Source organism: Xylocopa sonorina, chromosome 3 (assembly GCF_050948175.1).
Source record: "Xylocopa sonorina isolate GNS202 chromosome 3, iyXylSono1_principal, whole genome shotgun sequence".
Lineage (NCBI taxonomy): Eukaryota > Metazoa > Arthropoda > Insecta > Hymenoptera > Apidae > Xylocopa > Xylocopa sonorina.
Window position 1 is genome coordinate 10933814 of NC_135195.1, and position 20060 is coordinate 10953873.

Consider the following 20060-nt stretch of genomic DNA (forward strand, 5'->3'; position numbering starts at 1 on the left):
AACGAGAAACTGGCGAGAATGCATTCGAATAAAACACAATTCGCGATGCATATAAAAAGGTGTGACCAAGGGAGCGGCTTTATTCGCGTGTCTAGCCAAATGGCACTGCTTGACACCGATAATTTCACCCTCTTTCCTGTCAACTAATGGTTTCCTGTTCGCGTCAATCCCTCATTCCAGCCCCGAAAGCTCAATTTCTCTTCTACATTCACCCCAAACCGATGGAAATTATCGAAGAATTTCGCTGCCACCTTTACCCTCTCCACGGGATCGCTCTTCGTTTACTCGTTGTCATGAAATCGACCAAGAAATTATGCTATCCGTTGGAACGTATGCCAGATTTAGCGCAAGATCGATACTCCTTTCAGAGACGCTTCGTCATTTCAGTCTTTTATTATACTTAATATTATTCCCTCCAGTTGATTTTCTCCAATCGCTGTTCTACTACTGTGCCAAATTCAAAGTATTTAGATGTTGGATACAATTTTTACGCGGTAAAATTAAAGATACAGTTGAAACTTGTAACAAATAAGGAGTCTTGTAATAAGAAATTGTAAATATTAAGTAACAAATAATCCGTAAGCAATATTTAAACAATATTTAGTAGCGAGTAATCCGCTGACCCACTGACCCGTTAAAGGGGGAAGTAATATGATTATTGGTATATAAAATAAGCATTCGTACGTCAAGCTGTCGTGTACGTCTCGATTCGATCAATATGGAATATTATCGAGTAAACGATGATGCAAGTAAAGCTAGGAAAAGAAAACTAGAGCTGTTCTTCGCGGATCGCATTATTTGTAAAGATCATTTGGTTTGGCGCGTGATCTAGGCATGGAAGAAATACATGAGTAGATCACTCAACGTATGGAATTCTCTGTTCACATTCTGAATTACCGATCGTACAAAAAAATTACAGGTTTTCTTCCGCCCTCTATAATTCGAAGAAGAAAGATTCAATCCAAACGTCGAAACAAATAAAGCCAAGAAATGTGAACAGATCTCTTTTATCTTTTACTTTTATTAGTTAATATTATTATCGTTAACGTTATTCACTCTTATATTTGTCCCATTATAAATAACTATTACATAAAAATTAATTATTAATGTTTTAATTGTGAGCGCAAGTTTCTTGCGCCTTCTACTTGCGTGGATTTACGAAACACTTAGATTTCTTCTATATACGCGTTTGTAAAAATTAGCTAATAAATTTTAGCTTGTAAAAGAAGTCCTGTACTTTGTATAACGGTTTAATATATTGTCAAACGTTCAGTCGCTCTTAATTAATTGTCTAATCGCTTAACAATCTGGTGCAGCAATCCCAGAATAACCAATTCCGCCAGATTTCGAATTGATTCAAAAATGCGTCGAGTGCGAGTCAGACTGCATCGAGTTATCGATAGATTGAAAAATATCGCCGCGCTCGATTAATCGAAAGTTTCGATAGTCGCAGCTGGTCGTCTCCGTGCAGAACAGTAGACAGCAGCCAAGAAGAGTCCGCAAAATTATTATTTTTTTCTTCCCTTCTCGGTGTACTGACATTGACCGGAAAAATTCGCGTATCAACCGGATCGACAGGCCACACATTCGACGGACATTACATACTGTGTTCTCATGTCCACGGTGTCCACCTAACCTCGACCATCAAACGTTTCGTTTCAAGTTACAGACAAATATATACCTCGAGTACAAACCGTATCACGTTCTCTTTCTCTTTCTCTCTCTCTCTCTCTCTCTCTCTCTCTCTCTCTCTCCCTCCTTCTTCCTGTCCCTTTCTAATACTTCTGTCTATTCAGTCCGTCTTTCTTCGCCTATTCTATTACGAATTGTACACAGTAGTGCGTAATACGTGGTAGAAACGTAACTCGAGCATCTAGGTGCGAGCTACCGATAAAACGAACTGTTGACTAAATTTAGTGGTGGTGTGTGCAAGTGGTACGCGGCAATCTAGAACTGTAACAGGAGGATACGATCGTGGTGAGAGTTTTCTATCGCAATCGACGGAAAAGGAGACAAAATTTCGAAGATTCACGGTCTATGAGCGCCAAGGGCCAAGAGGACCCTGGAGAAGAACACGCTTCCAGGTGTATATCGATAATGTTCCGTAAAACACTTGTTATCTAGAACTTTCTCGCCGTTTGCCCTGGTCTTATCGCCACTTCATTTCGAGAACACGCATCCGCGCTAGACGTGTCACGAAACTTAATATCGTTATATACGAAACTACGGGGCTAGGCTATTTTTAACGCGCTTTGTTTTGGTGCAACGACTCCGTTCGCTTTCCGACCCCCAGGGAGTCGAATTCTGAACTGTCATTCCGAATTGGCAACGTCGCGGATCGTTGTTAACATGTCACGACCATGTGTTTCTAATTAAATGAATTACGAGTATCGGAAGACGTTTCTAATCTAGCTGAAGCCGCCGCTTTTGTTTACTTTATCTCAAGGTTCGTGTCAGGTTTATCAGTGACAGATTCGATGTTCAGATTTCCCGTGCGGAATAGTTTCGTTTCAGTGTTCGATGGAAAAATTCATTTTTCCATATCTCTGCTAAAAAGCGTTATAACTTTCAAACTGTTTCAATGTTTTTAACAAGCTATGGAAATATATATGTGGAACTTTTAGAGGTTATATGCCCGACTCGTAACAGTAAAGTGTTTCGAATGTTAATCGTGAAGCATTAAATTAGGTTATGCTAATCTCTAATCTAGTCTGTTCGAGCAGTACGCGCGTGTATACAAACATTTTTTTCCCAACCATTTACTCCGCTTTCTGCAGATTACACACTGATGTATTGTAATTTTCACATTGCATTACCATTACATTGCTAGGGTAGGAGCAAAGAGCCCTTGCAGCGACATGAAGCGTGCAGTTGCTAAGAAATTGATCGAGCGATATTTTTATCAATTAACCGATGGATGCGGTAATCCTGATTGCGACAATCAAAACTGTGCATCTAGTGGCAAGGTATGTAACTGAGAATTGCTTGAACATTTTTCACTGGAAGGTTTGTATTAATATTGCGATGGATATTTTAAACAGGTAACAAATCTTACACCAAATCAGGCAGCAGCACAAGCGATTCAATTATTCTCCCAAGAAGCGAGGCTCTGCGATGGCACACAACCGAGTAAAGTAGCTCGAACAACTTTAGAACCTGGCCCAGCATCTTTAGCCAAGAGTTTACCAGTTAAAAGTGTGAATCCGACATGTTCGGATGAAGGTATAGCATCAAATTCCAACCTAAATCCTGCTCCACCGACCACTGACATTGTAACAATGGATACTTCTAACAGTACAAATGATTTGACTTCTGCATATCAAACTTTAGAAAATGACAGTATTCAGATTTCTTCTAATGATAAAGTATCAGATAATATTTGTGAGGAACAAATTGTAGAACAACAATTAAATACTTTTTTTCCTATCCCATTAAATAGCCGTTTATGTCAATTTTGCACAACAAATCTTAATCATGTTAATTCTGAATCGACTAAATCGATATCATCGGACAAAGAAATGTTTTCAAATATTATGAAGCAATATAGAATTCGCATTCCCAAGTATAGCAGCGATTCGGTTAAGAAACGCACGAGAAGACGTAGAAAAGCAAAGAGATCGGTAACATACGAAATCAGAAATAAACGTAAAAGTAGTTACGGTACTCGGAAAAAGTCATCTTCAAAAAATCGATTTAGTAGTAATTATTGTTCGCGATTCGTTACAAAATTATTAATACTTAATCTGTATCTTAGGTATTTAGAGAAAGAAAGATATATGAAACAGTTTTGAAAAATTAAACGACACTTAACGGTATTATTCTAGAAAGAATTTAGTAATAATTATTTATCAAATTCTTGTGTGGCTGCTGTGTATACATTAATAAATATTATATTTAATTCTCACTGCTTGTTATTTATTTCTAATTTAGTAATATTTATATTTCGTTTCTAATTATTATGTGCAATTACATACAATTAAAAATCACTTGCATTGAAGTATCAGCAAAAATATGAGTTTATATTATTGTCAACAGGGAAACAAGATCCATATCTCACAGAAGCAAAGCTATTGGACATAATAGAAAGATGTAAATCAGAGGGATCATTTTCGTTATTAATTCGTACGTTGGGAGAGGTATTTTCATGTGCGAAGGCGTTGAGTCTTAGTTTTCAAAAAACGGTAAAAAATGACTCTCCCTTGGCTGCCCTTCTCGATAGAGCTTCGGATAGTTTATTGAGGCCGCCTGGTGACATGAATAAAGAAGCGATTCGATCTATTCAAGGAGAAGATAAGGAAGAAGACAGCAGTGAACCGTCACCCATAGTTCCTAATAATGTTGATACCAGCGTTGATCTACCAGCCGTGCGAAGAGCTTTCGCTGCTCTTTGGTCTTTACCAGGTAAAAGAATGTTTCGTACCGTGAAAATATTCAGTAATAATTACGATTAAATATATATTATATTTAATTCTTTAATTTTTTCTTTTATTTAGGGGAAGTATTCAAATCCGCTTTGGTTAATGCACTAGTCACTTTGGCAGATAATATTGAATTAGACTTGAGAGTATTTCGTATTATGCCGTGGGATAATATGGACAGCTTGTTAAATGTATTCTTGATCGTGTTTGAAATACCTATGCTTGGAAATAGTGAATATTTGGAACTTGCTCTCCACATGCTTTGCAAAGCGCTCAGCTGTTTTCCTATCGTGGCACAAGCTAAACTGGCGCGCGTATGGGCTAAACATTGTAAATCTCGACTTCCAAGTATTTTACAGGCCCTGCAGGAATTAATTACTGTCAAGGTATAGTCTTTTTTTAGCGTGCTTACATTCTCCTAAGATGAGCGGTCAACATTGATACCGTTTATTATACTGAAATATTTGACGACAAAATATGCAAACTTTCTATTTTATAGGTAATAGGAGGCTCTTTCACGCGGGATTATTGCGTTCAAGATGCAGACACTATTACTGCTCCAACAAAAGTTATGAAAATTTTGTACTACGCGAGTATGTTAGCCGGTGAGTTAGACGAATGTGATTTAAACACAGACGAGGATGGTGAATCTACGAGTAACGATAAATCTGGAAGATCGTTGTCACAAATTCCTCAGGTGGGAGTAGAAGAATTGCAAAATAATTATATAATGTTAACAATAATAATAATAAAGTAATTGCTTATAGGATCCGTTAGCTAAGGAATTAGGGATTACAGCACTGGATGCACGAAAACCATTTATACCTTTTACAGACTTTTATAATGAACCACTTAGCGATGCAATAGAGATGGACAAAGATTTTGCATATTATAAAAGCGAGGAACCTATGAAATTTAGTTTTATGAATTATGCTTTTATCCTCACTCCAGCTACAAAAACATTGGGCTTATACTACGATAATCGCATTAGAATGTACAGTGAACGTCGAATGAGTTTCCTGCAGTCTGTTGTTGGACAGCCTACTAATCCCTATTTAAGACTAAAGGTACGAACTAACGGGACGGATAACTTCCATCTTGTTAACGCAAATGCGCAACGCGATTTCTATAGTGATTTGTATTAACAATTCCCCGAATTAGGTCAGGAGAGATCGTTTAATAGATGACGCATTAGTCGAATTGGAAATGATCGCAGTGGAAAATCCATCAGATCTTAAGAAACAATTAGTCGTTGAGTTTGAAGGTGAACAAGGTGTCGATGAAGGCGGAGTCTCCAAAGAGTTCTTTCAACTAATCGTAGAAGAAATTTTTAATCCTGATTACGGCATGTTCACGACTCAGGTAACTTCATAATTCCTAAAAAAATGATTTTCGGAAACAACATTCTGACTAACCTTACTTATTATACATGTTAATTTGTTTCACAGGAAGATACGCAAATGACGTGGTTCAATCCAACATCGTTCGAAAGTGACGCACATTTCACGCTAATAGGCGTTGTTCTTGGCTTAGCGATATACAACAACGTGATACTTGACGTGCGTTTCTCTATGGTTGTTTATCGAAAATTGCTTGGCAGAAAAGGATGCTTCGCCGATTTGGAAGATTGGAGTCCTACTTTATATCGAACACTGAAAGAATTGATGGATTATACCGAAGATGATATGCCAGAAGCACTCATGCAAACTTTCAGAGTGGCCAACAAGTAAGTTATAATTGAGTAGTGATTATTAACTAATCTTTAGTTAATAAATGATATCTAATAAATTGTACATCGTTCCAGAGATGTGTTTGGCTCGATATCTTTCCACGATTTAAAACAAAATGGCGACGAGACATTTGTCACACAAGAGAACAAAAAGGAATTCGTTGATCTCTATGCGGACTTCTTACTTAATAAATCCGTAGAAAGGCAGTTCAAGGCATTTAGACGTGGTTTTCAAATGGTTACAGATGAAAGTCCACTTGCGTTACTGTTTAGACCCGAGGAAATCGAACAAGTATGTTGAAGTAATTATTTATAACCTGTGTACTTATTTTTAATAATAAATGGCTATCGTTTTGCTTCTATAGCTCGTTTGTGGTAGCAAAGTTTTCGATTTCGCGGAATTGGAAGCAGCCACAGAATACGAGGGTGGCTACACTGTCGATAGTAAGGCAGTGCGTAATTTCTGGAGGGTTGCGCATTCGTTACCACCGGAAAGTCAACGAAGGCTTCTTCAATTTACCACTGGAAGCGATAGGGTACCAGTTGGTGGTCTGTCAAGGCTGAAGATGGTTATTGCTAGACACGGACCAGATTCTGATAGGTAAAATTCATATAAAATTCTATTAAATAATATTATCCATATATAAACTATTTAATTCTTTCTCTCAAATTTCAGATTACCAATAGCCCACACGTGCTATAACGTGTTACTGTTGCCAGACTACAGTACAATAGAGAAGTTACAAGATCGTTTATTGAAAGCGATTAATTATTCAAAGGGTTTCGGCATATTGTAAATGTGCATAAAAAGCTTCGATATCTCCCCCAGTCTTTCAAAGTACATCGAGTTCCAAACGTGGAATTTGAGATTCCCTCCTTCTACCCCCGCTACGTGAACGCATATTTATTCGAAATTTTTGCAAACGCGTGGAAATGCTGAAAAAGAGCCCTAGCTTTCCTGAAACGATCCGAAATAAGAGAAAGATAAAAAAAAGAAGAAATCACCGTTTGATACCGAGAATACCTCGCAATCGATCGTTGTCCTCCAACACGTTTCCCTTTATGCAAACGGAAACTGGAATTGCTGTACAAAAAAAAGTAACACAAAGTTGTTGCGATAGCGTGCTTTGAAATTTCCTTGCACCCTTCCGCGTTATTTAAGACGCCAAAGCAGATTGACGCACTTGGAATAAGTCTTGCCAACGATTTTGTTTTTCATTACACGCGCTATCCCTGCTTCTCGTCTTAAGTGGTTATTCGCTCGAAAGTTTCTAGAAAACGGACACCATTTACGAATTTATTCTTTTATACTAAAAGATCTGCACGTAATTAGTGTTTCGCACATTGGTTTACTAGGAAGCTATTAACGTTCGAAAACCACAGAAAGAAAAGAGACAAGACAAGTTACATTCCCTTTTTACAAGATGCTAGCAGAACTAGAATCTCATACAACCGAATCTATTATTTGGTTTACGGATTAAGTAGGTATTTTTTTCTAAAAATTTCCTTCGCGATCGAATGAAAAAGAGAACGTAGAACTGCTTTCGTTATAACTTACTAAATTTCCCCTGTATCGCTACTACCTCATAACTATTATTTGAGCTTTAGCAAAACGGCGGTCGATTGAAAAAGAGCTTTTAGACGAAGTTTAAACGAAACTTTATTTTAACCCGTTTTAAAAAAGAAAGCGGGAGGGAGAGACGGAAATATTGTTAATATTTTTATAATTCTATTAGGGAGAACAGAGAACTCTATGAACGATATACGTACAATTTGAAATCGATATGCTCGCTAGTCTCTAAGAAATCTTGTCAGCTATTTTCGAGAGGACGCGTTCAAAGTTTTCAAGGGTTCGTCAACGTTTCGGACCTTTCAAACACTTGTTCTCGACGAAGAAACGAGATTCTTAGATAGAGTTCGAGCGAATATCCCCTTAATCGATCGAAGAAGATCGGTCCATTTCGTTTCCGAATCGGCTTTTACAAAGTTGCTGCGACTTGCTTCTCGATGTTTTTAATTTTAAACGCAGTACAATGCAGAGTGCACACAGCTTAAGAGTAATAATAGTGAGATGCGCGACTGTGATGAGTGCGAAAGTGAGCCGGGAACGATGGGTCGGAATTTGTAGAGATATATACGTGTATCGTAGACTTAGTGAATCCTATAGTTGGTACTTGATGCTGCAAAAAAAAAAATGCCGAGGAACACCCCTTTCGACGTTCGTCGTCACGTTCTACACACAAGACATTTTGTACATGGCAAGAAAAAAGGAGAACGCAATCATGATCACTGACCTTTCTTTCTTTCTTTCACGTTTCTTTAAAGTTTGTACGTGTGTATGTATAACTGGTTCTTTTCAATTTCTCTTTCTATCACCGTTTCGTCTTGATACGCAAAGTAGTATCCGATCTATATACATACATATATAAATATATATATATATGTACACGTAACATACACGGGTATGAATTTGTATAAACGTAATTGGCGGCTTCCTCGAGATACCGCTGTCCACGTTGTCGGCTGTCTTATTGTTAGTCACGTGACAATATATAAAATAAAGTTCTATCGAGTAATTCGTGCGCCATTTATTTTCGCAGCAATCTAGTAACGTAAGAGATCGGTTGTAAGCGCGAGCCAAAAATTGGTCGATTCGAAACGAGTCAAGCGTTATTACGCAGAGCGATTCATCTGACTCTGAGGTCACTTGAAAACCATGTATACGTTGTACGAAAGAGTGTGCGAGCCAAATGCGAGTGTACGATCTTCAAGGAGGAACATGTGTTGCGATAAGAATTCTTTTCTTTCTTCTTATCCGTTGCTTACACGTAAAGCTCCGAGGGTCACCAGGAATTTTTTAGCGTCAACACCCTATATTTTCTTTGGCGAGAATTTGTAACAAATACAGGATGCGCCGCTAAGAAATCGAAGGCAACCTTTAATAATTCACGCACGAACGCTGTGTCTAGGGAAAAGAGTGGTTACTCCAGCACGCGTCGCCTTTGAGATCGCGCGATTCTCGGTTCGTACACTTGTTCGTGCCGCGAGTAGGTAACGAGTAATTTTAGGCGATCGAATTAAGCGAATTACCCTGTACGTTACCGGTTGTCAGGTGACGTTGGGCACGGCGGACAATTTCACGCGTGTACGTAAAATTCTGAACGCGAAACGTCCCCTCCGCAGACCCCTTTTTCGTGGACGAACAGAAGATGAAAATTAGCTGACGTTTCCTCCGCTGTTGCGACCGGCAAAGGGGCAAATTGTAACCGTTTGTTTAAATTGTATACCGTATCGAAAGCGAAGTCACGTTTACGAGCAACGAGAGCGATCAAGCCGCGATAGATCGTGCATCCCGATTTTCGAATATGAACGATTCACAGAATCAGAACAGTCTCGATTTTGTACCAAAGTCTGATTATAATGAGAAGTGGCATCTGGAAAATAAATGTCTTTTTCATGATCAACAAGTAAACGAGAACTAGAATAGCCTCCACCTGTGTACTCTCATATCTATTTTCTTTCTCTCCGCTTTCTCTCTTTATAATTACTCCGTTGTACGCTGGTCAACCCTTGAAAAACCGATGTATCGTGTGAATTGTACGCGCTAATTTATTCTCCACCCTTCTCGCTAGTTTCCGGAAGAGGAGAAACGCGGAGGAAAGAAGAAACGTGCGATAAGTCCGTCGATGTGTCATCTTTGCTCGCAATTGGATGAAAATTTTCAGTCGAGAACAGATGGGAACAGTTTCAGTAGAAAATCAGGCGATTGGAAGTGCGACGATGCAAAAATCGACCGTTCTTTGGAAAGCATCGCGCAAGAGGATACGGTGCCTGAATGGAGGTGGAAGAACCCTTACAGTTTTTCCGATTTCGATCGATCGAAACGCTGGCAACGATACAATTTTACCACGGGTAAAATCCTTCCAAGACTTAGCCGAGAATTGCACTCGACTGTGAATAATTTAACGAATTATACGATAAATTTGTTTCCCTTTCATAGGGGATGACTTCACATCGAGATTGTTACGCGATCTGCGTAACAGAGACAATCGTTGCGGAGATCGTTTAGAAAGTAACGTAAAACGTAATTTCTTGTACAACTTCCGGGAATGCTTGGTCAATTATCAAGAATTATGTGGCGTTCCACGAACAGAGTACACGTTTTCGGCTCTAATTGGCACAATGGGTCGAGTAACCGGTCGATCTCTTCTTGCGTTGTTGCACGTGATGCTGAACATCATACCCGTCGTGGAGGTATCTTAAATCAACAACCATTTTACTGGAATAATTTATTTGATAGCGTGTTAGAAATTTCATTACTCGGTCGAAATTGCGAGTTTCAATGAAGTTCCTTTATTTTTTATTTTCAACAATTACTGAAACTAACTTTAAATGTATTCATGTATAAGTTTCTGTATATATTAGTAAAAATTTATTTTCGCACGCGAACGAAAAAGATTTCGAACATTTGGATATTGAAATGTTTAATGTCTAGTGGATTTAATGTGTAAATATTCATGGACGCGAGAAGGTAAACGATAAAATCGTACTTTTCAGGTATTCCTGCACGTATTGCGCTTCATACTGGATAAAGTGATTGGTATAATCGATAGCAAAGACTTCCGCCAGACGATAGTTCGATGTTTGGTATTCACCACAGAATTGTTCAGCGTTTATGTTTGTTTAATATTCATATTCGGTTTTATTGTCTTGCCAATCGTGCACATGGTAATTGATATATTAGCGAAGATTATGCTCTATCACTAATAGGTAAGACTTGTACAATTTAATGGTATCACAAGCAATTACTGTTACGTCAATCTGTCCGACGATTATTGAGAATTGTTTGCATATACACGATTAAAAGATTCTTTTAAATAAACTTACGCATCTTGTAATTATTATGTATCTCGAAAATGAGGCCTGATATTAATTTGATCTTTAGAATGTCACCCCTCTCGTTCATCCTATCTCTAAGTACTCTGTGCAATCCTTTCGACGATTACGCAGAGATCGTCGTAAACGATAATAAAAAAAATGATTTCATTAAAAACTGGTGCCCACAGCACACGCTGGAAAGCGAATATTATTTTTCTCCGTCTTTTAAACGGGCGATATAAAACCACATTGCTATCGAATTAATTAGATATTAACGATACGGCTCTCGTCTTTAGAACCTTATCTTAGAGTCTCGTTAAAATATTATATTTCGTATTCTAATTGCTCTATTCTAAAAAGTTTCAAATATGATACCATTGACAAAGAGTAATACTTTTCAATGTACGAATGTATGATTCGTGCGCCCGTCAAGCCTAATTAATTTTGCATCCCACCCATTTTTTATTCAACATCAATTAAGAATTTGGAGTATTCGATCTCTAACGAAGAAAAGAACGAAGAGCAAAACTTCAATTCCTCCTAATTCGAACGACTTCGACGGGCACGCATTTCAGAATAAAAAGAAGAAGAAGAAACACGTCGAATGTCTTTCTGGTACCTACACATTCGATCCGTGATTAGTCAGTTTGTACGAATATTCGAACAATTGATTCGACAGTCTCATTGATTCGAAGCGTGCTGCTTTAAGCGAAGAAACGAAGGGATGTGCAAGTGTGTGTTTTCCCTTTGACACAGTCAATTTTAGTGCCGATACTACCACTAATTTTATAAAATTACTTATGTATTACGATCATTAAATGCAAATGGATCATTAAATGCAATTCTATCGCCAGGAAATAATTAAATGCGAGCAACTGATCGTGAACTTGATCACCTACAAATTAATACGCATGGTGAATAAATAATTACCACCGCCTGATAACAAACAATCACGACAATGGCACCCAGATACTTACTGTTAATCCCTATCGCTATTGTTCTGTGACAAATAAATAATTACTACCTCATAAATATAGATAAGTTAAGTACTAACCACACCTTTTAAATATATACGTACATCGATCCCTCGATTTGCCTGGTACCATTTTTTTTTTATACATAGCCTCAGTCTTTCGTGACTTCATTTCAGCTTACTCAAAGATATCTTCGACAAGCTTCACGCACTTTCCAAATCGAAGGTCCTTAATTACCCTAAATAAGAAACATTGCACAATTACTTCCAATTACTACTCGTCGTTAACTGAGAGTCACAATATACCTATCCTCGCATTTACATTATTCCCTAATCAGATCACGATATCTCGTTACAGTGTACATTTCCCTTGGAAGAAAACGGAATATCCATCTCTGCCATGACAGACAACAAACCCTCGAAGTGTTTGCACTTTAAACCGTGATACATCACCGAGGAAAAGAACGACGATCGATCTCGAGCTTGAGAATTAGTAGATTGCCATTACAAAAAGGACGAGGAAGAAAATGACCAGACGACGGGGCGCTTCGATGTAACCCGCAGCACCCCATCCACACTCGAGATCTGTCTTCAGCGCCTCCAGCACCGATATATTGTTCTTGTTCAAGCAAAACGACTCGCGGAGATCGTCGTCCCAGCCATTGTCCCAACAATCGAACTCGTCGTCCTCCTCGTCCCGTTCGAAGTTCTTGAACTCGCTGTAAGTGGTGCAACGATCCTCCTGGTACTGTCTGTGCTTCCTCTGCCACGTTTCCATCCATCTGAAAAGAGCCACGATCATTTTCCAAGGCGAGTAACTTAAATAAACACCTCTCAAGATATTTACGCGTTCTGTAACATTCGATTTGTACGAGCACAGTGGCATAAACTCCGTCGAGCTTTCAACGGCGATTTTATTCACGCGAGGGGAACGTTGCTCGAACGCGTGTGGCAAGTAAAAATGGAACTCCACGCGGTGACTCACCCGATGTCACAATCGCAAGTGAAATAACTTCCCGCGACCGTGAGTTTCAACAGGAACCGCTTCCCTGGCACGCCTGGCTTGTAACCGTTCGACGGATTGTGAAGAGTCCGCACCTCGTTGTTATAAAGGTGAACCGTCACGTTTCGCACCCATTCTGCGTTCTCGAACATATTCTTCGGGATAGTGTCCACGCTCGTGTTGTACATCCCAAAATGCAAATGCGGGTTCCTTATGCCCTGGAACACAAGAAACGTCTCTCTTCTTCGTTCTTCGCTTCGATCTTCTTCTTTGACAAAAATTAGCCAGTTATCGAAATTACATACCCGAAGTATCTCAGGACTTATAGTCTTCAGAGCTCGACCAGTCAGCGTTATGTTGAACAATTTGGTAGGGAGCTTCCCTTTCATTTCCTTCTCCAAATCCGTGTCATTTTGTACCTAGAAAGGAGACGTTGGATACTTGTCAATAACTTCGTGGAAGAATGCTGCGAAGATATAATAAACTCGTAATTAAATAAAGTATCGCGTACGTCGATGACCAGATGCCTCAAACCGTGGTTGTACTCGAGGATATTTGGGAAATTGAAATTCTTCACGCCGTTGTAAGCGGTTATATATAACTTGCGCAGTTTCGTCGCTTTGCACAGCGCTCCGCTCTATAAATGAAGAAAATATTGAATTTCAGTGGAGGAGAATACTTCAACCGCGCCAAACATTTTACACGTATAGTACAAACTATAAGATGCATAAAAAATCGAAAAGACTCTTCTCTTTCTTTATTTAAGTAAAGGCTCACTTCGAATGTTGACAAAGACAAACGCCGTAGATCCAATTCCTCGAGGCTATCCGCGATACCTAAGAAGCTAGTGTTACTGATGGCTGTGATGGGGTTGTCCGCGAGGTTGAAGGTTTTCAGTTCGGGTAGGGTGTGCGTGATCAATGGGACCACCGTCAGATCGTTGGCGCTCAGGTCCAAGTAGTGAAGAGACGTTAGATTCGAGGCTGTTTCGGCTGGTATCGATGCCAGCTCGTTGTGCGACAGGTACAGCGTTTGCAATCGTCGCAGCGGCAAGTCTGGCATCTTTCAAACAAACGAATGCAATGAGCAAACTGTCGTGTTCGATCGACTCCTATTTATCAGCATACGTACGCTTAAAAGTGAAATATTGCTTAGATCAAGATAGAGAAGCGAGTCTTCCAAGCCGGTGAACGTTCTCCCGCGCGATTCCAAGAGTAGCTGCTTATTGTGACTTAAATCGAGATGAGTTAGGTAGGGTAGGTCCGAGAACACTCCGTCGTCGAGTCTGACCAGTCGATTGTATGATAGATCCAGCCATGTTAAACTCTGAAACCAGTAATCACTGAAATATCTATACAAGTAGCTTTTCTAAGATTTTCATTTCTTCTTAAGCAGATGAAGAGATTGTTAAGAAATATTTTTCTATAGGAAACCAACTCGTAGCCTAAATATGGCGTCCGTGGTGTGAATCCCCGACAGAGTGTTCCAGGACATGTCCAATATGGAGAGGCTGCCAGCCGCTGAGATGGACATCACTTTCATCGGCAGCCTCGCGAACTGGTTGTGAGACAGATCCAAACTCTCGATGCTCGCATCGGCGAACATGTTATCCGGCAAGGTCCTCAGCCTGTTATGCGAGAGATCGATGATCCTCAGCTTCTTCAGCGGCCTGATGGCCTCCGCCGGTATGTCCATGATGTTGTTCCACGAGAGGAACAGCACTTGAATGTTGCGCGTGTTCCTGAAGCAGTCGAAGTCGATCTCCATCAGCTCGTTGTGGCTGAAGTCCAGCCACTGCAAGTGCGGCATGTTCCCGAAGACGCCCTGCGTGACGTTGCTCAGCTGGTTGTGGGACAGGTACAGATGCGTCAGCGAGTATTCGACCGGTTTGAAGTAGTACTTCATTATGTCGGAGATATTGTTGTAGCTCAAGTCGAGGACCTTGATGTTCGACTGGATGGCACCGCCGACTGGAACACGAAGAAAGAAGAAGTCAGAGGAGCGGTTCGCGTTTCATTTCTCGATCGAGAAGCTTTTAAACATTTCTGGATTCGAGCAAGGTGCAGTAAATCCCTATTGAGTTCAAGTACGTTCATGAAAGGAAAGAATTCGTGAGAGTTAGAGGTAGGACAATTAGAGTTGGTATACTTAGCCAATTTGAATCGATGATGACGGGTTTCATCGACTTTCGTTTAGCTGGCTTTGGAAGGTCTGGTTAATCCACTTATGGTATATAACGACGTATGCTAATTTGATTGTATAATTACTACGATTGGATACATTTAGACGAGATTCAGCGAAATGTGTAAAATAAAAAGTTATTAAGAAGGGAGTTAAATGTGTTCGTCTTGGGACGAATTGCAAAATGGACTCACTGGTGGTAGGTGGTGTAAACATGGTACTGTTAATCCATAATTTGCGGATCTCGTTGTGGCTGGCATTCACCTTGAACGACGATAACGTTCCGACTTGATCGAACCAGCCGAAATCGAATTCGGTCAGATCGTTGTAGGACAAATCCAGAAACTCCAAGTCTGGTAGATTCTTGAACAGAAATTATAAAAAATGTTAAGCGATCGTTCATGATGAATGTTGATTCGTTCTTTATTTGATTTTGCCCTGACGTCAGCAATTAACAACGCGAAAATATTGAATGGGTAATTAAATTTTGCACTGAATTAAATTCCCAGTAAATGAAACATTTCATGTGCTTCCAATAAAAGAAGGCTATTTACGTTATAAAATAATTAAAGCACATTGCAACGGATAAAAATATTGCAAAACAAATTTCGGTATTACCTGAAAAGATTCGTCCGTGAGATCCTTCATTTTATTACCACGCAAATTGATATACTTCAACAATTTCATATTCATGAACGCCCGCCTCTCGATTTTATCTATAGCGTTGTCCTCCAGATTTATCATCGATAATTTCGGCAAATCGACGAACGTGTGAGTTTGCAGCATTTTAATCATGTTGAACGCGAAATTCACTTCCTCCAGATACGAATGTATATCGCCCTGAATTAATTAAACGTCAACGAAGTTCCCTCCGAGGAGAACCATCGATCGAAGTGTAAATTATCGAAGATACCTGAAACGTTCCCTTTCTGATCTCCCCGATTTCATTGTCCTGCAATTCGATTCGCCTGATCCTCTTCAGGAAATGGAACGACGTGTCTGGCAGCGATTTAATTTTATTGTTGCTGAAATCGAGGTGCTGCAGGTTCGTCAGAAACTTAAACGGCCCGCTCGGTATTTCTGAAACGGTGGTGGCTAAGCCGCGTGACATTCTCAATGTCAGGAGCGAATGGCCGACCTGGAGAACAATTATCTTTCGATTAAACGATGATTTCACTTACTGAAACCATGCCTGGGATGATATCACGCTCTATCAAGTGCTATTTAATTACATTACTCGTTATTTCAGCCATTGAAGGACAGTGATGGAAGCTTCATAGCATATAATAGCGAAGCAAGTGACGATTTCAAAGAAGCCCGGTTTTACTGGCATTATCTGTGGCTACCAAGGCCTCCGACCTCGGAATGCGGTCAGCATACATTTCAATTGAATATTCGAGTAAATTGACTGATTCTTGCGGATCGAACGCATTCGAGATTTTGTATGGTTGCTCGATTGCCTTTTCGTCTCGCGCGGTACAAGTTTCGTTCCACTTCTGCGCCAGCATTTTTATCCGTTGACACCGATGTGGCGAGAATATAAATATAAGAATAGCGACGATTATAAACGATTGTAACGCGACAACTACGAAATGAAACTCGTGTACTGACAGTCTAAATTAGACAGCCATGACCCGTATTTCGTCCGGCTAAAATTCTGCGATTTGACTTCCGAAGATCTAATATTGGCATTCGACGTTCCTAATATAATCGCTCGCGCAGCGGCGAACGAAGAGCACCGTAAAGAGAAATAGCTCGCGGGTAAAAAGAAACGCGCTGGTACGGGCCAGATAGGATTACCTCGGAGAAAGCTTCGTCTTCGATCGAGGTGATCGAGTTCTCCGAAAAGTCCAGGTACTTGATCCCCCTTACGTGCATGAAGGCGTGATTCTTGATGGTATTCAGGTTGCTTTTGACCACGTGAAGCTCTTTGATGTCCATACCGTATTCCATAAAATCCTCCGGGGACAGCGTCGACTCTGGCATCCGCGAGATCGAAAGGAACCGCATGTTTCGCATTTGCCGCAGATCTTGAAGGGATATCACGCTGTTCTCCTTCCCGCTCAGATCGAGGTTGTACAGAGAGTATTGAAATCCGTTGAATACCTCGGCTGGTGGTCCCCAGAGAAATTGTCGATTTCAAAGAAATGAACGGTAAACGGTAATAAAAAGAAAATTAGCTCACACAACAGATGGAGAATGTACACGATAAGAATGGATACTGGTGTTATCTGGAAAGTTATATGGTAGAGATTTTCAGAAAGTTTTCACTTTACCCGGCGACAATGTTTGGATCTTGTTCTCGCGGAAGATCAGAGTGCGCAAGAAATCGTACTCCTGAAAGACGGGACTTGGGAGAAACGTAATGTTATTCCCGGAGAGATCGAGCAGTTCTAGGGACGATTCCAGGCCAGCGAAATCGGGGGAGCTCACTTCTATCAGATCGCAATCGCTGAGATAAAGTTCCCGTATTCTCGAGTCTCTGAACGCACCCTCCTGAAACATATCGTCGCCATTTTTCGCTACCAAGTTGCGATATTCGTGAGAATTGCAACGAAAGAGAAAAATCTTACCTCGATCGTAGTCAGGGGATTGCCATCGAGATAGGTCTTGTTGACTTTGTAAAAGTGTTGAAAGTCACCGGGCATCAGCGTTTCGATCTGATTGTAATCCAGACGTACTATGTCCAATGACATCTGCAAGCCTCTTATTTCCGGCTCCTGTTGCATGTTTAGCATCTTCGATATCCTGTTGTAACTGAGATCGAGCACCTTCATGCGCTTCAGTGACGACAGCTGGGCGTACGGAATGTGAGTCAATTGGTTCCCGTTCAGGTACAGGTAAACCAAGTGCGCCATGCCGTCTCTGAACACGGAAGGATCGATCTCCTTCAGATTGTTCTCTCGCAGATCGAGCATGTCCAGGTAGGTGAGGCCGGCGAACGCGTCCGCTGGGAGCCTGTCGATCGCGTTTCGTCCCAATCGCAGCTTCTGCAGAGAATTCTCGAGGCCACGCCAATTGTCCGCGGCGATTTTGGATATCTTGTTGCCTGTGAAAAAACCGGCGATTTACTCGACATTTTATTTGCCTCGGTTGGTTCTTTAGCAGCCCTTTGGCTGATGTGTATTTAGATAAAGTGTAATTTCAAACGCTTTTGGACTGAGTAAGACAAACGGAGGGTTTTGCAGGCAACGGTTAAGGATTAAGAGTAATCGTTGGGTTTAATTAAAAGAAGTTCGAGTTTTGGATGCAATTTGGAAGCTTATCTCGACACACACGAAATTAAGGATACCTGTTAGATCGAGAAATTGCAATTTCTGCAAATGCCTGAACGATCTGCTGGGGACCCTCTGCAGGCGATTGTAGGGTAATTCGAGTTCCCATAACGATCTCTCAAGCCCTAGGAAAGCTTCGTCCGGGATGTCGGCCAGAGGATTATGCTTGATCCGTAAGTTGTATAGACCTAAGAGATAGAAGAATTCCACGTAACGTAATCGATGTCCGGTCAGTGCACTTTAACCCCTATTTCATTCTTCCTTTGATCGACGACCCCTTCGTAATCTTAATAGACGTATTCTAATGAATGTAAAAAGGTGTCAACCACGTTAAGAAAATTAAAATTCTTTCTGGTGTTATTAATATTTTCAAGTTGTGAAAAATACTGTCTCAACAATAATAATAACAATTGAAGAATTACAATTGTTGGAAATTTCAAGCGATATCGACTTATTAAAAATCTTCTTGGACTTGATATTTTTACTAAGTCTAATTTTTTTCTATCCCGTTCATACCTGTGCTCATAAGAAACTGTGGCTGCAGAAACATCAATCCATTGTTCTCCAGTTGTAACATGAACACCTTGGAGGAATTTATTGGTTGTGGTATGCGCGGCATCGGTACGTTGTAACAGGTGACTATACCCAAATCAGGGATGGCTTTCGAGCAAGTGCAAAGGGGGTTGAAGAAACACGGTGGATATTGCACGGGAAGCTCGTGCATCCGAGCCAAGGATGCCCACATCATCAGCAACAGGGTGACAATCACCAAAACGTAACCGACCTTCACCATTTTTGTTAAGTTCTGCTAAAAGTTAATTATGACCGATGTTCACTTTTTAATGAACTTAGTTGCACATTGACAACTGTGTTTTCGTCGCAGGTGATCGAGCTTCAAATACTTTCTCGCAAACAAGCCAATTATCAGATGCCATAACGTAATCCTTTTAATGTTCTTGCACGTGATAGCAAGCGGAAATTGAAGAAAATTTCACCGGTTTCTTTGGTCCCCTCGTGTTTTACAAGATGTCTAGTCAATTTAAAGGTAACTAATGAAAGGAATATGCTTACTTTTTGGAATGTTAATAACCACAGCGATTTAAGAGATCACTTCTTATTATCGATTACTCTGATCACCCAACGAAAACTGCTCCAACAATTTCATCATGGACTAGACACTGTATCCCTGGCTGTGCAAAGGTTTACTCCGATATCGAAACAATTATTCCAAAACGGCACAACCCGTCCAAAGACCACTTTGAGCGATTTTCCATTTTTAATTTACCGACGTCCCTCGTTTAATCAGCACATCGAACCAAACGGTTCCACACAAATCTCTCGCTCCTCTATCCTCGCCCTTTTTTTAATCGTACGCACTTTGTCCTTTGCACATCCACGGTTCGAATGGACGAAGGGGATGTTTACCATGTCTCCCTGGATCCCTGACGAACGTTGAGAGAGAATGCTCGCAGGAACCCGTGATCATGCGATCGTCGCGGCTCGATCGCGATGAATAACGAAGTGGCCGTTGCCACCCCCGTGCGATAGGGCTTCGGGTGTGCCGGACAGTTCCGGTGCTTCTCTTTACCCGATTATAAGGACG

At 40.5% G+C, this 20060-nt stretch overlaps 4 protein-coding genes across 6 annotated transcripts in view; 3 read left to right on the plus strand and 1 right to left on the minus strand.

Annotated features, from left to right (window-relative positions):
* The window catches only part of LOC143422291 (hymenoptaecin), an 82969-nt gene that overhangs the window by 54984 nt on the left and 7925 nt on the right, over positions 1–20060 (plus strand). The window lies entirely within an intron of this gene.
* On the plus strand, positions 1427–7124 carry Ube3a (ubiquitin protein ligase E3A). Of its 3 annotated transcripts, none has more exons than XM_076893092.1 (12): positions 1427–2084; positions 2831–2966; positions 3042–3222; positions 4036–4401; positions 4494–4804; positions 4918–5115; positions 5186–5485; positions 5580–5780; positions 5867–6144; positions 6223–6439; positions 6513–6748; positions 6824–7124. In XM_076893092.1, the coding sequence occupies exons 1-12, from the start codon at positions 2038–2040 to the stop codon at positions 6942–6944; spliced, it is 2592 nt and encodes an 863-aa protein (XP_076749207.1). In that variant the 5' UTR covers positions 1427–2037; the 3' UTR covers positions 6945–7124. The 3 variants fall into 3 exon arrangements, with proteins under 3 accessions (XP_076749207.1, XP_076749208.1, XP_076749209.1); XM_076893093.1 differs by having other exon boundaries at positions 2836–2966; XM_076893094.1 differs by lacking the exon at positions 1427–2084 and adding an exon at positions 2293–2440 and having other exon boundaries at positions 2823–2966.
* On the plus strand, positions 10132–11033 carry LOC143433559 (uncharacterized; the record flags this gene model as incomplete). Its single annotated transcript, XM_076910923.1, has 2 exons — positions 10132–10401; positions 10705–11033. Coding segments are annotated over 2 exons (480 nt in total), but the record flags the coding sequence as incomplete, so codon positions are not given.
* On the minus strand, positions 11359–19986 carry Chp (leucine rich repeat containing G protein-coupled receptor chaoptin). Its single transcript, XM_076910922.1, has 16 exons — positions 19883–19986; positions 18974–19265; positions 18475–18645; positions 17756–18231; positions 17459–17678; positions 16983–17293; positions 16096–16320; positions 15801–16022; positions 15377–15545; positions 14439–14971; positions 14133–14327; positions 13779–14063; positions 13513–13638; positions 13307–13420; positions 12984–13219; positions 11359–12780 (listed from the first exon to the last, which is right to left on the minus strand). Exons 1-16 carry the CDS (start codon positions 19883–19885, stop codon positions 12489–12491), a joined length of 3870 nt encoding a protein of 1289 aa, XP_076767037.1. The 5' UTR covers positions 19886–19986; the 3' UTR covers positions 11359–12488.

Bases quoted from the DNA above. Each gene is read 5' to 3' on its own strand.
- Ube3a (XM_076893092.1), top strand. From the start codon at position 2,038: ATGAGCGCCAAGGGCCAAGAGGACCCTGGAGAAGAACACGCTTCCAG. The intron at 4,805-4,917 runs GTATAGTCTTTT...TCTATTTTATAG, and splicing joins AGGAATTAATTACTGTCAAG to GTAATAGGAGGCTCTTTCAC. The intron at 5,781-5,866 runs GTAACTTCATAA...TTTGTTTCACAG, and splicing joins ACGGCATGTTCACGACTCAG to GAAGATACGCAAATGACGTG.
- Chp (XM_076910922.1), bottom strand. The intron at 14,328-14,438 runs GTTGGTTTCCTA...TACTGGTTTCAG, and splicing joins ACGCCATATTTAGGCTACGA to AGTTTAACATGGCTGGATCT. The intron at 12,781-12,983 runs GTGAGTCACCGC...GGCTCTTTTCAG, and splicing joins ACTTGCGATTGTGACATCGG to ATGGATGGAAACGTGGCAGA.